Raw genomic sequence first — 22,295 nt, 5'->3', positions numbered from 1 at the left:
GCATGAGACGATACCGCACAAGCTAAAAGCCAACTGCTTGTTAGCTAAGGCTGCAGAGCAGACTCATTTTATCTCTCTAAGTGGTCTCGGTGCCACTAGACGGGACAGAACACCACACCCAGGAGGTGTGTGGGTTACACTTCCTCCAGCACTCTGATTAGTGCAAGCAAAACATTTACTCATGCATCTAATTGCATGCCCAAATCAGATAGCTGTGCACCTAATGTGGCCTATATGGAGCCTTGGAAAATGTGTCCCTAAACACTGGCAACTGAACAACTGGTGACTCACAGGGGAAAAAAAAAGTTCAATTCTCCGGATGTAAAGCACAGCCCCTCTCTTTGCTGAATGCTGCTTTTGGGGCCAGCTGAACAGCAATTAGCCTCTGTCTTTGCAGGGATAAATGACAGTGCCTGAAAAAGTGGATGTGCATCCATTTTACACAGGCAAACTAGGCATTTTGGGAAGCACAACACAACCTGTCTGCACAGATCAGGGATCTGCCCATGCAAAACTGGGAGTGCAAAAATGGAGGCCAGCTTGAGACTCAAAAATGGAGGCCAGCTTGAGACTGGCTGAAATTTTACCCTCTGGGCCACTGAAGTCAGTGGAGTTACAGCAAGGATGAATCATTCTCCTCTGTGTAGTTGATATGGTCCCTCAGTAATGACCTGCTGCAGGAAGTTGATAAGCTCCAGTCCACTAAGCAACCAAAGGCTTAAATGAACATAAATGGTTCCACAGCTCAACACTCCACGCCCTCTCCAACATCACCTTGGGAAACCTGGTCTAATCCAAAAATGCCTGAGGTGCAGAAATCAACTGCCTCTTCCACAATCAAAGCAATAAAGGAAGTGGAGGGCTGCAGCTGTGCTCTGCATTGCACAGTCAGGCTGCCAACCAGTTCATAAGTCCCTGTGCTGCACAGTGGTGCTGGGGAAGAGGGGTCAGACCCTGTCTTTCTGTCATCAGGCTTCCAGTGACATATCAGAGCTGCCAGTCAGCCGCTGGCAATCACTATCTTATGGCCTGACATCGCTATCAGCTGTGTAAGCAGGGGGTTATTCTCCTAATGAGGAGGGCTCTGCATTTCCCAGCGGAAGAGGGAAGAAGCCCAGCCACAGAGCTGTTTTCTCTCACTCTGGTGTTGGCATCTGCAGTTCAAAGGGTTCCTGAGGCCTCACCAAGAAAGTGGCTTCTACAGCAGGAGAAGAAGGGAATGATCATCAGCAAGGCATTTTGAACAATGACACCTCCTGGGAGTTCTTTCGCCATCCAGTTCTGCCACCAGTCTGACTCTCCCTAGCAGCGTGACTCACTCACGTCCACAGGAGGCAAGGCTGATTTCCCAGTCAGGCCTTTGATCTGCAGCTAGATGCAAGTTCATGATTCTGCTCAGGTTGCAACTACAATGCTGGATGCACTCCAGAGACCAGGCCTCAACTTATGGTCCAGCAGGGAATGGGAGCGCTGCAGAGACACCAAACTGAGCCCCTACATAAGAGAGACCACGTGGCACTGCTCCTGGCTTTGTGGCTGATTAAGAACTGACGTTGTTGGGCATTTCAATCCCCTGCCCCAGCCTCTGACTCGTAGGGGCTGGGAATGTTACACTCATCCCCAGGAACACTTCAAATACTAAAAGGCAACTCTTGCAAATAAATAAGGATTGACACGAAGGGAGCTCCAGAAGGGGATCATAGTCCCAGCCGATGCTCTGTGGACAGAAGGATGGTTGCTTTAGTGTGAGCTGGAGCACAGAATGTAAATTACAGGGGGAAACTGGAAATGGATGGACAGGAACCACCCCAGCCCCAGAGGATGAAAACAACAGTGAAAATCCAAGATGATGACTGTGCCCTGCCCCTGCTTTTTAGCTCTTTAATCCAACTGGCCTTCATGTGCCCTAAACCAGCACCACCTAACTGATTATATTAATGAAGGCATTTAACAATTCTGTCAATTCAGGCCATTTAACAGAAATACTGCTGTGTAAACATGGATTAAGTGTCCCACCACAGTACAAAGAGGTTGTGAGTAAGCGGGCAGCACTAATGAACTGCACATTCTTTCCTGTCATCCAAAGCACAAAACAAAAGGCTCTGGCTTTTTCACAGCTGAAAGTCAGCTGCAGAGGAACCATCATGCCATGTAGCCAGAGAGGGACGAAGAGAGAGAACAGCCTGTGACGATTACAAAGATTTCCCTGACAAGACAGATTTTTTTGCCATCATGAAAACTATTACTTGAAAATCAAAAGTCTCTCCAAAATAGCAGAGTCTGTGGAAGCCACCAGCAGCCATGCTCCTCCCCTTCCCTCCAGCACCTCCCACTCACCGGGGTTGGGGGGACCCACTGATCAACTCCTCCCCTTCCCTCCTAGTAACTCCCGCCCGCGCTGTTCGGGGAGGGAGGAGGAGGAGTGGGGACGGGGCACACTCAGGGGAGGGGGTGGAACTGGACGGGAAGAGGCGTGGCAGGGGTGAGGGTTTGGGGGAAAGGTGGAGTGGGGTCAGGGCCTGGGACTGAGTGGGGGTTGAGCATCCTCAGGGAAAGTTGGAAGCCGGCGCCTATGGTTTTATCTGCTAAGGCTCTTACACAAGGATCTGGAAGAATATGAGGAGCAAATGAGCCAGGTCACTGCCATCGGCAGGGCCTGTGTCAGGCAAGAACTCAGAGGTCAAATGAGGTCTCTGCAAAACTTCTGCTCTTCTCAGTTACTGGATTTAATTTTTGCGGTGGTGATGGTCCTTGGTGGAGATCAAAGCTATGGGGAGTAGCAGAACATATCTGGGCCATCAATGAATTTCAGCTGATTTCTCAACTGGCAACCCACATAGACCTTCTGACACTGGACAACAAATTCCAAGAGCCACAGCAGTTACATCTCACATTTGAAAAACGGTTGTGATGGCTGCTGTAAGACATCTGCCAAGAAAAAACTGAGCTCAGATAAAGAACCCAGCTCCCAGGATGAAAAGAAAAACCCAAGATGTCAGGAGGAGCAGGGAATTTCAGAAACTATCCTTGTTTTCAGTTCTCTTGTATTTGCTTCCAACTGCCTGAAGGGAAACAACAGGCAGGCACCAGAAATTGTTTATTTTTTAGCTGCTACTTTGACAGGCTTCACCTGTCACCCAGACTCATTTGGATGAGTACAGACTCACTTCACTGGGGAGCACCCTACTCCTTAAAACAGGGGTGGCCAACCTGTGGCTTCAGAGTCACATGCGGCTCTTCAGAAGTTAATATGCGGCTCCATGTATAGGCACCGACTCCGGGGCTGGAGCTACAGGCCCCAACTTTCCAATGTGCCGGGGGATGCTCACTGCTCAACCCCTGGCTCTGCCCCCACTCCACTCCTTCCCCTGAGCCTGCTATGCCCTTTCTCCTCCCCTCTCACTCCGAGCCTCCTGCACACCATGAAACAGCTGATGGGGAGGCGCTGATTGGCTGCCGGTGGTTGGGAGGCACTGGGAGCAGGGTGGAGCTGATGGGGGGCTGCTGATGTATTACTGCGGCTCTTCGGCAACGTACATTGGTAAATTCTGGCTCCTTCTCAGGCTCAGGTTGGCCACCCCTGCCTTAAAACGTCAAATGCTAGGTTTTGCAGATAGTACTGAGGGCAGGTGATGATGACCTTGAAAAGGGAACCCAACTTTTGCAGATGTGCTTTTCTGACCACATTTCACTGTGGCTGCAAATTCTCCCAGTTCAGGATGAAATCTTCCTCCCCACTCTGGCCCCTTCATGCCAGATGGTAGGGCTGGAGCAGCATAAAAAGGTCTTAAAAGTCAGGGGACGATTCCTCCATTACAGCCTACAGCCCACAGTGCTGCACACATTCTGCACTCGGCGACAGCCCATAGGGCAAGCCCCAGGAGGCTGCTGTAATATGGACAACCCCCAGACTAAGTTACACCAGGGCCCCTCCAACCTCTGGATCAGGAGAGAACAAAAGTGGCTTAAAGTTGCCTTAGCCCCTTCCCCCGGAGCTGTGAGATCTATGTTGTACCTAGCAGCACAAGACAGACTCTCACCCTGTACGTCTAAGTACTGGAACGCTGCGGCAAACCAGACCCTCACACGTCTACAAAGCTAGTACTGGCACAAGCAATAAACTGTCTTAAAATTGTAGGTGCAAAATCTGTGCCCACAAAAACAGAGTGGGCCTGTTAAAAACATGAGTGATTTGCTATGATATCTATAAAAATTACAGAAAGAAAAGGAGGACTTGTGGCACCTTAGAGACTAACAAATTTATTTGAGCATAAGCTTTCGTGAGCTACAGCTCACTTCATCGGATGCATCCAGTGGAAAATACAGTGGGGAGATTTATATACATAGAGAACATGAAACAATGGGTGTTACCGTACACACTGTAACCAGAGTGATCACTTAAGGTGAGCTATTACCAGCAGGAGAGCGGGGTAGTGATAATCCCGGTGGCCCATTTCCAGCAGTTGACAAGAACGTCTGAGGAACGGTAGGGGGTGGGGATAAACATGGGGAAATAGTTTTACTTTGTGTAATGACCCATCCACTCCCAGTCTCTATTCAAGCCTAAATTAATTGTATCCAGTTTGCAAATTAATTCCAATTCAGCAGTTTCTCGTTAGAGTCTGTTTTTGAAGTTTTTTTGTTGAAGAATTGCCACTTGTAGGTCTGTAATCGAGTGACCAGAGAGATTGAAATTACAGGATCACACAGCTCACCCAATATGCATCACCTCTGCTCATAGCACACAGCAACCGTAACCAGTTTAGGGCAGGAGATGAACAATAATAAGCACATCTGAAAGCGTAGGAAAAATGTAATCCCTCTCGTTATCTATAGAAAGCAAAATATTCTTAATGGATAACAACCAGTTTCCCATCATGCAAAGCCAGGGATTGGATGTTCCCTGCCTTCAGCCATATAGGCAGAGGGTTCACTCAAATCATGTGCCAGGGAAGGGAGCCAGAAACATCTTCACTATTAGTGGTTTGTTTTATTTTTCTATCCACAGGTCCTTTCCCAGGGTCTCTGCCCCTCACTTGTGCTCACCCAGCTGCTGTGCTGCTTCTGAAAAAGAGATTCGTTGCAGAGGCACCAGAGTGGCTGGGAAACCATAGAACAATTCTCTGCTCCCTGCCCCCTTATAATGACACATGGGCAAACCACTGGCATCCTTGTAGCGAGGGGAAGGATTGAATGGCAAAAGGGCAGATTCCTGGTTACTGCAATTCAGGGGAGAGATAAATAATCGTCTTCGGGCACACAGCAGAACTATATTCAGCTGAGACACCTTGATCTGTTGAGGTGACTAGCACAAGGACAGTGGGGTTGAGATAAACCACAACAAGGGTCATTCCTGCATTGGGCTGGAATGAACCAAGAACAAGAGAAATGACGGGTTAATCCCCACCAAACTAGCATGTCTGGTAGCGAATGTCTGGTAGCGAACTGGTGACAAATGAGCTGTACACAACAATTAATTCAGGGGTGTTTTTAGCATGCAATGGTCCCATGGGCTGTATGCAGCTCAGTAGAATTAGGGGTTCCATTTCTCTTCCCTTGAGTCCTGTTCATGCAGGAAGGTGTGGTAGGGCAGGGTGAGCTGGGCACACCCCCTTGCATCACACTTGAGATGGCATCTCAAGTGCAGGGCCTGCTCCGTTTGGTCACTCAGATTAACAGATGATGGCCTGGTCTTCAGAGGTGCTGAGCACCTATAGTTCAGCTTGCCTTCAACTGGAGTTCTGGGTGCTTAGTGCTTCTACCAATTAGACCCTGAGTGAGCTCTTAGGGCTCCATCCATGTGCCATCTACTGTTTATAACAGCAAATAAAAAAAACAAGAGAGTTTTCCAAGCTGCATTCTGTGAAATAACCCCCATCCCAGTTTAAATGTCCCTTTGGCTGACTTTTTGGTTCCTTTTGGACCAATCCGCAGTCCCCAATGCCATGAGCTGAGCAGTCTGAGATCAGTTCTGGGCAGTTTACAGTGAACAGGATAGGATGTAGCTGGTCAAATCTATGCTCCGCGGTAGGCAGGGCTCTGCTATTCTATCCATCATGTCTATGGAGTAAAGGAGACTTTATTAGAAAGCAGTAATAATACATGGTAATTACATGGCTCCCTTCATCCAAGACATCTGCAGCACCTTTACTCCTCTTAATTAACAAAGTCTCACAGCACCCCATGAGGTCGGTATTATTCACCCCATTTTGCAGATGGAGACACCTTTACCAAGACCTCAGAACAAGTCATTAGCAGAATCAAAAAGAGAACCCTGGATTCCTGGTTCACAATCTCCTGTTCTAACCCTTTAAACCAGGGGCAGTCAGTAGGCAGACTGCGGGCCAAATCCGGACCCTGATGCTTTTGAATGGACTGCAAAATCTTTTTACTTATTTACTCATTATTATTATTATTATTGCTGTATGAAAAATGTTTCTCCGGAGTCTGCACTTTGTCTATACCTTGACCAAGAAATTTGGATCTAGACAAAAAATAATTGACTACCTCTCCTTTAGACTATACGCTGTTGCCTTCCAAACTATGCTGTAGAAGGAGGGTGAGAGGAAGCTGCTTACTGGCACATCGAAACAAGTAAAAACTGTAGGGATCTCTCAGCTCCACGACACATAGAGAGCTCAGTGTCATTAACATCCACACAATTCAGCCTCTGGAGTACCATGCTCTGAACTACAAAAGATGAGTTCCACAGGAGGCACTGGAAACATCTGAAAGGCATGAAGATACCATGGGAAAAAGCTAATCCCTTCCATTCTCTTTCTCCTCCCTTTCAGACATGCTAGTGCACACTTCGGAAGTACACCTCTTTTATCTTTGGTACCCCAGTTCAGCAGGGGGGAGGGGAAGGGTTTACCCTATCCTTTTGCCTAATAACCCTTTCATCGCTGCTAGGACATTATGAGCCAGATCCTCAGCAGGAGAAAACTGCTGGAGCTCCACTGACTTCAACTGAGCTACACTGATTTACATCAGCAAAGATACTGACTGAAGAAGAAACGGGTTTGCACTGGGGTTGGTTTGTCTGGTTTTAATTGCTTTTGTTTCATTCCCTACATTCAGGTTGCTTTCTGCAGTGGAAAATGCAAACTGCCTCCCATGGCTCGGCTGCTGCCTACAGATATTCTCGCTGCATACCCAGAGTGATCTACTTCTAAAACACTACAGCTGCAGTGCTTCAGTGTAGACACTCCCTACAGCAACAGGAGGGATTCTCCCATCGCTGTAATTAATCCACCTCCCCAGCAGGTGGTAACTAGCATTGTCTACACCGGGGGTTAGGTCTGCACAGCTATGCCTGTCAGAGGTGTGGATTTCTCACGCCCCAGGTTTTCAGTGTAGACCAGCCCTGAATCTCTCCCTGATTCTCTATCTGTTGGTTTAGCTACGTCAGTCAGGGGTGTGAAAAATCCACACCCCGAGCAGCATAACTGAGCTGACCTAAGTTCTCGTGAACACAATGCAAAATCGATGGAAGAATTCTTCCATCAACCTAGCTACCGTCTCTCAGGAAAGTGGATTATACTGTCTACAGTGTCTATAGTGAACCACTACAGTGGCCACCACTGTAGCATTTTAAGCCCTAGTCCTTAACAGTCAGTTTTGCTGGGAACTTACCCAGACTGGAAGAAGGACTCTTCTGAGAAGGGAAATCTCTTTAACTAACAGAATGAAGTGTTGCCAACCCCAAACGTTCAAGCACCATGAGTCAGGCCCCTAAAAAAATCATGGGATTTAAAAAAGAATAATACACTTGGGAGTTTTTTCTTTTGCCTTCTGGAAGGGGGCTATCGCTTCACATTTTCAAGCTTTTCTCTGCAACCTGGAGGGCTAGAAACTTTTTTTTTTAATGAAAGTGGAGATTCCCATGTATTTATACAGCTCCAGGAGCTGGAGCTTTAAAAACAATGCTGAATATGACTCACAAAAAAAACATAAGAGTTAGCAATATTGAGAAAGGTAATGATTTTCGAAAGGAAAATAAATAAACCTGAGTGCCTCTCACACACAGTGTAGCAATACATTAAGCACATGACGCTGATCCCCAGTAGAGGCCAGCAATGCTAATTTAGATCTTTTCCCAGTGAGTTCCTTTCCTCACTCCCTTCCGCTCCCCAGTTACTCCTTTAGCTGCCTCAGAGCAAAGAAACAACAGTTACCTAAACCACAGAGTACACTTTTCTGCAAGCAGAGCTTATCTGCATCTACTGAACCTGAAATAAGCGTAGAACAGGGCAGGACAGGAAACCATACCACACCTCCGAGACAAATGTCCTGTTTTCTTGACTCTGAACCCCAAAGCACTGATCCTGAATGCAAACAAGCTGGTGAAAATATGAAAAACACCTCTGCCTGTTACATCTCGAGATGGGTGGAGTGCAGAATTCAGAGATACCAGATCAATTACAATGCAAAGCAAACAGAAAATTCTGCAGGGTACGGAACAAAAATATTTTGAGTCTATAGGATGTGGGCTAATTTATGCGACGGCACATGTCGTAACATATCACGTTTACACAAATGATAAGATATGATAAGATGGAGAAAGATGTCTTGATTCTATCAAAAAAGATTATGTAATACTTTGATCTAAAAATAGGCCAGGTGCAAATACTTACCCTACATGAAACCTGCCTTAGATAGGGACAGTCTAACTTAAAAATTATTCTCATGCCACTGCAATACACACAACGGTTGCTCATAATGACCAGAAATGTCAAATGTTACAAGTTAGTGATTTGACTTTACAAAGATGAAACATGGAGCCAGATTTTCATACAAGTTGGGCACAACTTAGCCCTATATCCTTGCAATTTCCTGATTTCAGGCACAATTGTGGTAGTTAAAAGCATAAGTGAGGGCTCAGTGTTCAGCAAAGTTCAAGGTGTGTACAGAAATGTGCATACAATAGGGTACCTACATTTGCAGTGGGAGATGGGGTTCATGTAGCTACCACAGTTCCACCTGGAGATCAGATGTTTACACTGGCAAACTGGCCAAATGAACATGTAAATAACGATGTCTAGCTAACTATTTGTGGGCAATATTTGGTTTGCTTTTGGAGTCATAGTAAATGAGCATGCATGGAATTGCAAATGCATTTCTAAGCCGGCTTTCAGGTCTCCCTTACCAAATATCTGGCCCTTCATAATTGCAATGCTACAGCTTTGATTACGGATTTTTGGAAATGAATATACAGAACTCTAACAAAAACAGCTTTCTCATTTTCTTTTAATTTTGTAGTGAATTTTAGTGCTGCTTTAAGATGGACAATGCTGGCAAATGAAGCATTATCTTTATCCACAGACTAGGTACAGCATGAACAATCAGTTGCACACATACAAAATGGGAAATGACTGCCTATGAAGGACTACTGCAGAAAGGGATCTGGGGGTCATAGTGGATCACAAGCTACATATGAATCAACAGTGTAACACTGTTGCAAAAAAGCAAACATCATTCTGGGATGTATTAGCAGGAGTGTTGTAAGCAAGACTTGAGACACTCTACTCTGTGCTGATTAGGTCTCCACTGGAGTATTGTGTCCAGTTCTGGGTACCACATTTCAGGAAAGATGTGGACAAATTGGAGAATGTCCAGAGAAGAGCAATAAAAATGATTAAAGGTCTAGAAAATATGACCTCTGAAGGAAGATTGAAAAAAATGGGTTTGTTTCATCTGGAAAAGAGAAGACTGAGAGGGGACATGATAACAATTTTCAAGTACATAAAACGTTGTTGTTACAAGGAGGGAGAAAAATTGTTCTTCTTAACCTCTGAGGATAGGACAAGAAGCAAGGGACTTAAATTGCAGCAAGGGACGTTTAGGTTGGACATTAGGAAAAGCTTTCTAACCATCTGGATGGTTAAGCACTGGAACGAATTGTCTAGGGAGGTTGTGGAATCACCATCATTGGAGATTTTTACGAGCAGGCTAGACAAACACCTGTCAGGGATGGTCTAGATAATACTTAGTCCTGCCACGAGTGCAGGGGATTGGACTAGATGACCTCTCGAGGTCCCTTCCAGTCCTATGATTCTATGAGCAATAGCAGTGCCCAGCCAACATGCCTCAGCCTCAAAGACAATAGCCCATTCTAAATTATCTGTTCCATTCTTGGCCTCTCTGGTGGGAATGCCAGCAAGGCTGCCATAGTGTCAACTGAGATGGTGAGTTTGGAATGTACCCAGCTGGGCAATGGATTGAGATTATCATTGGATTTTCACACAAACCCTTGATCACAGCTTCTTATTTTGTCACACAGAGCAAAGGACCTCGAGAAGCCTTTCCAAATCACAGTGAAGAACGTTAAAACGGACAGCAGTGATAGAACAAGTTAATTAAATCTTTAGGTTCTGGAGACTCTGAAAATTCTTAGGGTTTACAATCTCAGCAGACACCCAGGATAAAATTCTCTCTCTGAAGCCCATCTTCTGCCATCGGTAACTTTCAGTAAAGTTCCATTAGCCTTTGACATGTTTTCCATTTTATCTCCTAGTTGGTCAATATTCCTTTAACTACATTGGCATCCTCAGATTTTCACCTTCTCCCTCACTGATCGTTTAAAGAGCTGTTGATGGAAACTTTTGATCCCATCTACACCACAAATGGCTTCAATGAACTTATACTTGTGTAAGTAAAGTTAAGTTACTCATGCATGTAGGTATTTGCAGGGTAGGGTCCTGATCGTCTAATGCTTTACCCTGATGGCTACATCTACACTATGAACTAATGTGATTCCCAGCTTGTGTAGACATAATCATGCTAGCTCTTCTTTGAGCTAGCGCACTAAAATAGCACTGTAGCCAGGATGGCATGGGTAGAAGCAGCATGGGACTAGCCCTACTGAGTACAAACCTGCCTGAACTCCATGGGTATCTATGCAGCGTGGCTAGCCTTTGCTGCTGCTAGCCCTGGTGAGCGCTAGCATAAATATGTCTAGGCAAACTGGGAATCACACCTCTAGCTTGTAGTGCCGATGTAGCCTTACATAGCAGGATTCTTGTACATTGCAGTACCATGCCTGCTTAGGAGTATGGAGCAGATAGGCAGATAAGAAAGGTGGTACAATGATACATATCCACATTCATGATAAAATCCGCTGCCATAGTTCATTAGTGGTAGATTGCCCAGAAAAAAACTTTGACTTTTTATTCAGGGTGGTAGCCCTTAGTTTAAGGAAATTATAGGCTTTGCAGGCTCAGAAGGATAGTTAAAAGGACATTAAAGGGGTGCTATTGATTTAGGATAGGTTGAAAATCTAGATATTGTTTTAAAAAATTGCTGGAATTAAAGTAAATAGGAGCATTTTTGTGAGAACTTGAAAAAAATGTGATAAATCACTGGTTTTATATAAATCTCCCCCTCCAGGATTCTGAAACATAATATAATGCTACCTTCTACAGGAGTTCCAGAAACAAGACAAGACAGGGACAAAACTGGCTAGAGACTCTTTTCATTGTCCAAAGCTCAATGAAATGCAAAAAGTTAACCAATAGCTAACTGGTGAAAAATTCATTCAATATTTTATATCTTGCCAGATTTATTAATCTTAGATTCTAAAGTATTATCAATAACACAGGACGTTGGCATTTCATGTATATGATTATTTTGGGTCAGTTACTTTAAATATTAAATATATTTTATTTAGATACATAAATAGCTGAAGCTTGACAACTTAAATCAAATGCCCCTTTCAACGTACATATTCTTATTCCCCAGGAGAAAAAAATCCAACAGTTTTCCGTGGTGACTGTCACAGTTTTTGTTGGGAACCTAAAAGACGCTCCATTCTATAACTTCCTTGATGTCCACTTGACTGAGCCATGGAAGCAAAATAAAGGCCATAGAATCTTTCATACAAAACAAATAAAGGCTGGGCCTCTGTGTGTATAGGGACCCCCACTTAGCTTAGGGGGAAAAGGTCTCGAAGCACCAAAAAAACAAAAATCCTTTCCCTTTACTGCTACATGACCATATACAAGTCTTTCTAAAAGAGATAAAAATGCTCTTAGTTACTTTGATTTATTGGCAAATCCATAACATCAAATACCCATGAGATTCCTTTACATTACCAGGGAAGACAAGGAGGTTGCTGGTAGATGGCTGTGTCAACACTGTGAATAAACCCATAGAATTGTGTTGTTTGCTTTTTAAAACATTGTTTATTGAGAATACTAAATGAGAACTAGGGCTTGAATGGCGAATGTTTAAAAGGGGGCACCAACTCCCTCTGCCTAACCTCCTTCTAGGCCCATCTGTGTTGTCCTTATTTAGGAAAAACTCCCACTGATAATTTTGCCTGAATAAAGATGGCAGGATTTAGCCCTCTTGTATTTATCAAACTAATATTTAATGTCATTAACCAAGAGAACTGTGCTCCCCCTGCCCTTGTGTCTCTCCTCTTAAGCACTGATGGGAACAAGTTGGCCTCAGACAAGGGAAATGAGTTTCTGTGGGTTTGCACAGTGAGAATACTGCACAGACTTTTGTTCCAATTGAGCCAATAACTTCTAATGCATATAGAAATCCACTTGATGGCAATAAAATTTGCAGCATCCAGTGAAGCCTAACATTTTCCTCAACAATACTTGAATGTTTACTGGGTACGTCCCTCAGAATGGGAGCAGTTTATGCTCACTTTACACAGGGGTAAATGACTGGTCACACAAAGTGCCAGGCAGTGGAAGATCAGATCCACAGATGGGAAGTAGCAGTTCTTAAGCAATACTATCAAAGGGCCAAGAAAAAAAAGGAAAAAGGAATAAAAAGTGGACCAAGGCATTTGTACTTGGGAGCACAGGGTCATCTCTTGTTTTTATTAGAGCCACAGAGCAAAATCCTCGCCTGACAACCCCATGCAATCCCACTGACTCCACAGATCATATTATCCTAGATGTTAAAGATGGAAAAGACCGAATGGGTCACTCGTCCATGCCCTGGGAACCAGTGCAGATTGTTCCCTGCACTAGAGTCACAGTCACAGAGTTTAAGGCCAGAAGGGAACATCAAATCATCTAGTCTGACCTCTTGCATATCACAGGCCACTAAACACCTCCCACTCACCTCCACTCCAAGCCCCACAACCAGAATTAGAGTATTACAGCTCTTGTATTTTTAGAGCTTGTGCAGTCAAGTTTTGAAAGTACCAAGTCATGGAACTTCCACAACTTCTCTGGAGAGGATATTCCACAGCCTAATAGGATATTCATTCCTAATCATCCTTCTAATGTTTCACCCCATTACTCCTAGTTTTACCCTCATGCTCCACACTACATAATTCTTCTCCCTTATAGGTGCTCATACCATTCAAATATTTGTAGGGGGCTGCATAGGGGGTAGCCAGGGCAGAATCTGACCCATAAAAACTAGGCCCATGATTCAGGAAATCATCCTTACTCGGGACAGAACTTAAGCACTTAAACACATGCTTAAAGTTAAGCACATGCTTAAGTGCTTTCCTGAATCAGGGCCTACAGGTGGAAAAGACCTGTTAGATCATCCAATCCATCCTCCAGGCCTGGATTCAAATACCATGACTGCAACTCAAACTTTTCAGTGGGGTAAGATTATATTGTAACAACCAAACCTCCCAAGATAATACCCAAGCCAATCAACACCCAGCAGCCTGTACGGCACAGAACGATGGTGAAAGACAGAGACTGCCTGCTGCTCTGTTCTGAAATGTGGAAATGAAATAAAGTGCCTTTGTCAGTGTTTTCCCCCTTCCATTACATAAGTCATAGTAATCACTACTGCTGTCCTGAAAACTAATGACAATAAATAAATTTGCTATTTTTAAAAAATAAATGAAAATCCCACTAATGAGACTGAATAGGCATTGGACTGTACATGCTGAAGCTAAAATACACTCAGCTGGATCGTGCCAGTGACTGACATTCCAGCCTGCAGATGACAAAATCGCAAATTCAGTACTTAGGACAGAGGAGTTTTTCTCTAAATGTTTTGTTTTGTTATGTCTGGGGCTGGGGGCAGTTTTGCTACTTGTAGCGCTTTAGAGAAGCTCATCAAACTGAAATCGAATTGTGTTTTTAAATGAAGCAAACTGACACTGTAATTGGGAGCTTTCAAAATGTACAGACTCTTCCTGTGTTCAACCACTTGTGAGAGAAAAGTAGGATTTAAGTAGGTACTAGCTCATAAAGCAACCACAGTCTTTTCATTTATCTTTTATGTTAGGCAATTTGCTACTTAGGAGATGCCGAAAAACCCTGCAGCCAAACTGATTAAAAAAAACACAAGGCCAACTGACAAGCTTGCCAGAAAGGACAACTGAAAAAGGGTTCAGGGTATAAGTCAGATGAGTCCAGGATTTAGGACCTGGCTAGCAATCCACCAGACAGAAAATTTCTGCCCTCTCCAATCTGTTAGAGGTCTCTGCAGGGATTCTTCCTCCAGCTTTGCATCTAGATCTACTGCAATCAGTGTATTTAGTCTCTCTCTCTCTTTGGTTATTTACATGAACCAATTAAACCCTTTAACTAAGTTACACAGGTGTGTGGTGGCAATCTGATGAATTCCAAGTCCAGATTTAAAAATTTTATTAAGATGATGTTAAAATAAAAAGAAAACGGTACAGCGTAGAAGTTTCTGGTTATCAGGGAATAAGTACACAGAAGGAAATGGAGCTTTTATTTCTGAACTTATCGGTGGATAATTTCAGAGGAAGGGTGTAATTGCCCCTGCATGGACAGACACACCCTGCCCCACTCCTCTAGTTATGTTTAGCGTTACAGTAAAAACCAGGCAACAGGGGGAGAATTTCCATCTGGGTGTAATAGACAGTCACTTCTCAACAACAGCGAAAGGGACACGACTCATTTTTCTACAGGTCCCCGTCATTATCCTACAAGACACCAGACGTGAATCCCCCTCCCGCTCCACCCCAGGCTGGAGAGCAGCGCTCACAGATCCTGTGACTGTGGGCTACAGAAGGAGGCATTTAGATCACTTTGCGTTAAAGGGTTTTCTTAGTTTAAAAGAAAATTCTGCTGCTAATAGCAATGCTTTTCCGAAGCGCTCGCATGCCTCCCCCCTTCCCCCGCACCACACACACACACACCCGCCCCCCACACGCCCCCTCACACACACACACACCTCGCCGCCCCCCACCAAACACATACACCACACACACACACCCGGCCCCACCACACACACACCTCGCCGCCCCCCACCACACACCCACACACACCCCCTTAACTGCGCAACCCGCTCAAGTATTGTGAACGCGCCTCTGCGTAAACATCACGACCGGCATCCTGTAAAAAACACACCGGCAAAGCTGCAGCGTCCACTGGGCCAAGTGCCCCCCTATCCCGGGGACCCACTCGCCGCCTCGCTGCCCCCCGGAGGCGAGTGCATACATCGTGGACGCCGCACAGCAGGGCTGCATAGGGGGCGCCCACCCACGTGCCCCATGGCAGACCCCGGCTTGGAACTACTGTGTCCTCCCGGCTGCCCCGCGCCGGTGCCTTGAGGACCGGACGCTCCGTGCGCTCCAGCTGCCCCGCGCCGGTGCCTTGGGGACCCCCAGGCCGGACGCGCCGTGCGCTCCAGCTGCCCAGCGCCGGTGCCTTGGGGACCCCCAGGCCGGGCGCGCCGTGCGCTCCAGCTGCCCCGCGCCGGTGCCCCTTGGAGACCGCGCCCCCCGCCCTGCACCCCAGCACTCACCGACTGCAGGAAGCGCAGCGTGCCCACATAGTCCCGCTCGGTGCCCAGGATCTCGCTGAGGACGCAGAGGCGGAGCCGCAGCTGGCGGTCGGAGTCCTTAGGGAAGCCGGAGGGGTCCGGGGCCGTGGGGCCCCCCGGTGGCTGCGCTTCCATGGTGCTGTCGCCTCCCTAGCCGGCTGCGAGTGCTGGTGCCGCCTGCTCTTCCTGCTCCGTGGCCGGCTCAGGCTCCCTCCATCCCCGTGCGGTGCCTGGCGCTGCTGGGCACAGAGCCCCCAGTGCAGCCGCCCCGGGAAGGGGGCGCTCTGTCCGGCTACAAGGTCCGGCTGCCCGGGGGAGCTCGGCTCCGGGACATGGCGGGGACAGCGGCAGCAGCGCGCGGCGCGGGCAGCACTGAATGGAGCAGGGAACGGGAAGCCCCAGCGGCGAGGGAGGGAGGCGGGCGGAGGAGGGGAGAGGGAGGGGGCCTGAGCCCAGCTCCCGAGGCGAGGGCTGCGCGCAGGAGGGGGGAGAGAGGGGGCAAGGCGCAGCCGGTGGTGCGAGTGCAGGGGAGAGGGAGACAGACACACAGAGACTGCAATTCGCACAACTAGAGCCACAGGCAAGTCAGTATCCGCCTAGATACACATGGAGCGATACACACTCACACTCAGACTAACCAGTACATCCCCAGAGACGTACAGCGAGACAAACACGCAAACAGAGAAATACACACAAATACACGGGGACACACCGACGTACGCAGCTACAGAGAGAAATACCACAGAGGAATGTGTTCGTGCTCAGAGAAATATACATACACACACCCAAAGAAATCTGTACCGACAAACACACGCCGAGATAAACACCCACACAAAGAAATATACACACCGAGAGGACACAAATATGAAGAGAGGGATAAATATATGCACACACACAGATTACAACAAAAATACACGCAGACAAGCAAATACAAACAAAGAAACACAAAAGGCAGCACTTAGAGTACACGTACACATACACATGCTTGAAGAGAGAGCTAATGCTGAGCTGACACGCTGATAGACACAACTACCCCCTCCCCATATATATATATATGCAAACAGACACATATACAAACATACACGCATGGAGAGCTCATCCATTTAAAATTGTGACTTTTGGCGTGTTTGTGGTGTGGACACACGTTTTTACCATCGCAGAGCACAGTGCACAGGGGAAATACTTTCTTAATGTGAACCAAACAAAATTTGACTCTTTAAAAAAAACAGTTGGTCTGGTGATTGTATGTGCAGAGTGGAACTGGGCAGTTGAGCCAGGTCATACACAGCGCACACAATTGGGACACACCCTGAGCGGGTGCAAATTGGCATCATTCCCATTGACTTTAACGGAGTTACGTTGATTCGATGTCTCAAATGACTATTGAACCATAACAAAACAGAGTAACAGCTAGGCATTCTCTGGGCTGCCCGTGTTAATACGTATTTATTCCCCATTTAAAAATATTTTAACATCTCAAGGGAAAAATTATGAAAGAATGAAGAAATGTTCATTTGAGCTCTTATTAATTGTTATTAGTAGTCATATTATTTATTATTATTTATATTTATATTACCACCAGAAGAATGGAGGAAAACTTACTAGATACATATTTAGGATCCATCTAGCTTATCTACAGGTGAACCAAAATGGACATTACCTTCTTAATTTTAACAATAAGCTTTGTTCTTTCTAGAGCTCCTTTATTCTAATCTTTAGGAACATTTTCTGTTCAGCTGCAAAAAATGATGCCAATGAAAGATACACATTGTCATCCTGAGGTTGATTTGGGGTCCATATCATATTTCATGAAATAAAAAAACATCTATTCAATAAAGATACAGTTGAAGTTGGCAGCAGATTTCTGGTATAACGGAGAGATCTCTGTTGTTTTCATTCCTGTCATAGCTGGATGACAATGTCCATTGTAAGGAGGTGGGGATTGTTCAGGGAGAATAGGGGGGATATGTTGGTTTGAGAAGTTGCCTGCACAGTATGAAAACATTTGTTTTAGTTTAATATCAAACACACACATGCACAGATGCACACAACAGAAGGCCAAATCCTTAAATGCTGTAAGTCCCCTTGTGCCATCATGGTGCCACAAACGTATTTAAGGCTGTGCTAACAGCAAAGTAAATCCCCAAGCAAAGTAAAGTGAGCCCTAAGGACTACACCACCTGCTCATAGTCCACCACCATAGGGGCTGTCCCAGGAGGTTTGTCTAGAGTGCTTCTGTACTTGCTAATCCTGGACAGGTGTAATGGCTCCTACAGGGGCCTTTATGCCCAGTGTAAGTTAGAGCAGCCTTGCAACTTCTCTAACTTGTTCCAGCAGCCAATCTGACACATGGCTGTCCCTGGAACTGGAGAAGGCAGAAACGTGGCAAAAAGTCCGGTGTGTCCCATGCTCTTCCTCAGGTGTACGAACTCTGGTGCAATTGAAAATGGAGCCCAGAGTGTGCATTAGGGTTAGCCAGGAAACTGAATTTTAATTCTGTTAAAATTTTCACGTATTCAGACATATTTTTCATTCTGAATCATAACAAAAGGCCCAAAACTCAAAAATGTTTGCAACACTGAAACCCTCAATATTTCATTTTGGACATGTAGTTTCTGAACAGCAACCGGGTAGGGGCACAGCTTTGGGGATTTTGAGCTCACTTGGACCCCTCAGCTGCCCTCCTGGTGGCCTGCAGTGGAGCCAGGGACCCTGGAAGCTGTGGCAGCTACTGGTTGAGAATGACATGATCCTTGATGTTTTCACCACAGCCCACCACTGAATAGCAGCCATGAAACTGTGGAGACTCTCATTGTCAACTTAATAACAATCTGGTTAGTTTCATGACTGCTATTTAGTGTTTGGCAGTGGGGAAAGCCTTGTAAGTGCCAGCTCCCAAATGGAAGGTTCCTGGCTCAGAGGGCTGCCAAGGAACCAGGTGGGCAAGCTGGAAGGAAACCAGTCAGGTTCTATGGAACTCTGACTGGCGTCCACCAGAAGAACATTGAAAAAGAACTGTTTCCACAAATCATTTTGATTTTCACCAATTGGCAAATTCCTACCGAAAATGTTTTGTCAGGATTTTGCCAACCTGCTTTAGACTGTCTATAGGGAGACAGACAGACACACACGTTTTATGTCTTGATACACTGCGACACCACAATCTGCCTCCATAATAGTAATATTAAGAGACCAGGCTTTTCTGAAGTGCATCGCCCCCAAGTGTCAATGCTCAAAGTGGAAAGAAAGATGGAGAGCTCCTGTAACTCTATAGGCAGGCGATCTGAGAGAGGAGCAGCAGGGGAGAAGGGAAAGCAAGGGAAGTACTGTAACACTGCAATGCAGGTCTAAGCCATTGTGAAGAAGAGCACAGTAGGAGATGGGAGAACAGCTGCAGTGCAGGCCTGAATGTGGAGGTGTAGAGTAAGCACTGTAGAACGGATCTGATAAGACCCTCAAGTTAATTGCTCTTTTCTTCAAGTCTGATTTAATTTAATCTTATGTTTCTGTCTCAAAGTCACTGCGGCATTTATTTATTTATTTTCCTGTGGCCATAAGTTAAATACTTTCAGATAGTTTTTCCGTTCCAGGTAAATGACAGGACCCTGTCACTGATTCCTGACATAATTACAATTACATTGCTTCCCTCTGCTTCTTCTGCCTGGGAGCTCAAAATCCCCAAAGCTGCGCCCCCACCCTGTGGCTGAACCAGAAAGTTGGTAGCTTGAAAGTTGGTAGTTTGCCAATTTTGTCTCCTGTGTTCACCTCAAAAGTGAATTTCATTTCCCTTTAGCAAATGCTGATGCAGGAGAAAGTCATGCAATTGATGCAATGCTGTCTGAGTAATATTTAAACTACTATTTAATGTGGCTACCTTTTTTGTTGATGCTGCTGATGAACTACCCAGCTTCAAAGGCTTTCCTGATTTAGATGCTAACATGGGGAGCCGTGCTGTGACTGTGTCCTTACAAAGGTATTACAGTTGCTAAAGGGATGTTACCCGTGTCTGGAAAACTCAAAGTGCTAATAAAATGCTTTCCTTCTGGAATTTTTAGTCACTTCTAGAGGATTTCTTATGAGATGTTCATGTTAAAGTTTTGGGAGAGAGTTACATTTCATATGGTCAGCTGCACTGTAGGGACTGAATGGTTCACAGGGAAGGAATATGATCTACTCCTTAGAGCCAGTAATTGGGATTCAGGAGACCCAGATTGCGTTCCAGGTTCTGCCACTGACTCACTGGCCCTGTCTATGCTAGCAAATGTGGTGCCCATTTTTCACCACTGGTGCAACTGACAGGAATGGTGAAAGTACTAGTGTAGCCATGATGGCCTAGGTGTTTTTACTGCTACGTCATGAAGGGATCTACACTGCTGGTACCACTGGTATCAATCAGATGACGACTGTCGGAGTTCAGTGAACAGATTGTGCCAGCATGTTCTGTCTATTGAGCCTCCATCAATTATCTCTACAAGTTATCGGGTACTTCAACTCCATCATGGCTTCCCTATTAGTCAAGGGACATACTTTTGCAAGGTGCATCTTAATCAACCGAGGAACATAATCAACTGATGTATTTAAAGGAGAGAAGGCCTGAGTTAGTCCTTTCATGCAAGTAGCATAGCTAGGCTGGTGATTTTTGAGCTGAAGATCCAGGGCTTTTTACTGACTGGTAATCTTAGTGTCTGTTTGTTTATGGATGTGGGCTCTTTACACAAGACTGGCTTTTTGGGTGTTTTCTTCATCCTAACTGCTCATCTGAGTTGCAGCACCCCAAGAAGCCATATAGACTCAGAAGAGAATAGATAAAAGGAGTTTTAGTAAATCCAGAGGTGAAAGTAAGCCGGTACACCCCAGGACGGTGTACTGGCAAGGGCTTTCCCAGGCAGCAATTTAAAGCCCTGGGGTAGCGATGGAGGAGCTCAAGCGGGGATTTAAAGGGCCCCGGAGCTCCAGCCGCTGCTACCGCCCTGGCCCTTTAAGTCCCTGCCGGCACCCCGCTGCTGAAGCCCAAGGGTAGCAGCAGCGGGGCTCCGGAGAGGATTTAAAGGGCCCTGGGGCTCCAGCCCCCACTACCGCCCCGGGGCCCTTTAAATTGCCGCCGGAGCCCCGCCACCGCTACTGCAGGGCTCGGGCAGCAGGGCTCAGGCGGGGATTTAAAGGGCTCAGGGCTCTGGCAGCCACTACCACAGCAAAGCCCCAGGCCCTTTAAAGCTCTGCCAGAGCCCAGAGCCCCGGGATCGCGGTAGCAGCCGGGAGCCCACAGGGCTCCTCAATGATTTAAAGGGCCTAGGGCTCCGCTGTGGTAGTGGCAGCTGGAGTCCTGGGCTCTTTAAATCGCCCCCGAATCTGGGCCTCTGCAGCTGGTAGCTCAGGGGTGATTTAAAGGGCCTGGGGCTCCCAGCCACCTCTACTGCAGCTGGAGCCCTGGGCCCTTTAAATCAAGATTTAAAGGGCCCGGGGATTTAAGGCCCTGTCTCTTCTGGTTGAGGCCACGCCCCCTGCTCAGGTCCCGGGGTACTGGTAAGTCCTTTAACTTACTTTCACCCCTGAGTAAATCACCCCAAATATGGAAGAGATAATGACTGAGGCCCAGTAATCCCATTACCGCACTTAAGCATACGCTTAACTTCAAATAGTGAGTAGTCCTATTGTCTTCACAGGTACTTAAAATTAAATCATACACTTAAGTGCTTTGCTGAATTGAGACCTGAGAAGAAAAAGTAAGATGTCTTTTTGATAACTTTTTTTTCCAAATAAAAAGTTTTAACATCTTCAAAACATTGGGGGATCATTTTTCTTTTTTTTATACTTTCTAAAAAGATTTTCATTAGTCTTTATACAGAACTTTAATTTTGCTTGGGTGAAGGTTTTTTTAATTCCTATTTTCTCCTAGCAAATCAATATTCCTTTATAAAACGTGTCTTCCTTTGCTCTTAAAACAGTGCATTTACTTTAGAATACCCATGATCCTTGCTTTAGACTGGAAATTTTATAGCTTGCCAGCATGGAATTTCATTTTAAAAGGGAAAACTTGTAGTTTGTCAGTAGGAATTTTCATCTTTAAAAGGACACTGTGTGTTACCAGGATGGTGTCTCAACTAAAAATTCAGTTGTTTTTGGCCTGTTTTCTGTTTCTTTATTTAAAAAATGAAAATTTTGTTGCTTGACACAATTGCTGTTTAATTTTAAAAGACAATTTCGTTGCCAACATGTTTTTCCAACCAAAGATTGACAAGACAACCTGAAAGAAAATGCAACTGGCCACTTTGCAAAACATCCACCATGTCAAGGATTATCACTGGGTCAAAGTATTAGATGCCATGAAATTCCCTGTTTTTCATAAAGATTGAATTAATTTGCAGTAGATTGTAAGATGTTTGGAGCTGTCTTTTTGTTATAGGTTTGTACAGTGTGTACCACAATGGCACAATGGAATTAAGGGCCCTAGGTGCTACCACAGTATGAATGACAAATAATAGTAATAATCCATTGTATGTCTATGTCCTTATTGGCCCTAGTCCACAACCAGGGTAAAGTTCTACTGTTGTAGAATGTTATGCAGTAAG

General features: G+C 45.6%; 1 protein-coding gene across 5 annotated transcripts in view; it reads right to left on the bottom strand.

Annotated features, from left to right (window-relative positions):
• PREX1 (phosphatidylinositol-3,4,5-trisphosphate dependent Rac exchange factor 1) overlaps positions 1-16,124 on the bottom strand; it is a 323,079-nt gene extending 306,955 nt beyond the window's left edge. For 2 of the 5 annotated variants that reach the window (XM_048819856.2, XM_048819857.2), the window contains exon 1: positions 15,709-16,124. In XM_048819856.2, the coding sequence (XP_048675813.1) occupies positions 15,709-15,861 (153 nt within the window). In that variant the 5' untranslated portion in view covers positions 15,862-16,124. The remainder of the gene's footprint in view (positions 1-15,708) is intronic. The other 3 variants (XM_048819855.2, XM_048819859.2, XM_048819858.2) reach the window with 2 other exon arrangements.
• Between the last annotated feature and the right edge of the window lie 6,171 nt (positions 16,125-22,295).

Source organism: Caretta caretta, chromosome 13 (assembly GCF_965140235.1).
Source record: "Caretta caretta isolate rCarCar2 chromosome 13, rCarCar1.hap1, whole genome shotgun sequence".
NCBI lineage: Eukaryota > Metazoa > Chordata > Testudines > Cheloniidae > Caretta > Caretta caretta.
Note: the sequence above shows the minus strand (reverse complement) of the source record. Positions and strands in the feature narration are given on the sequence as shown.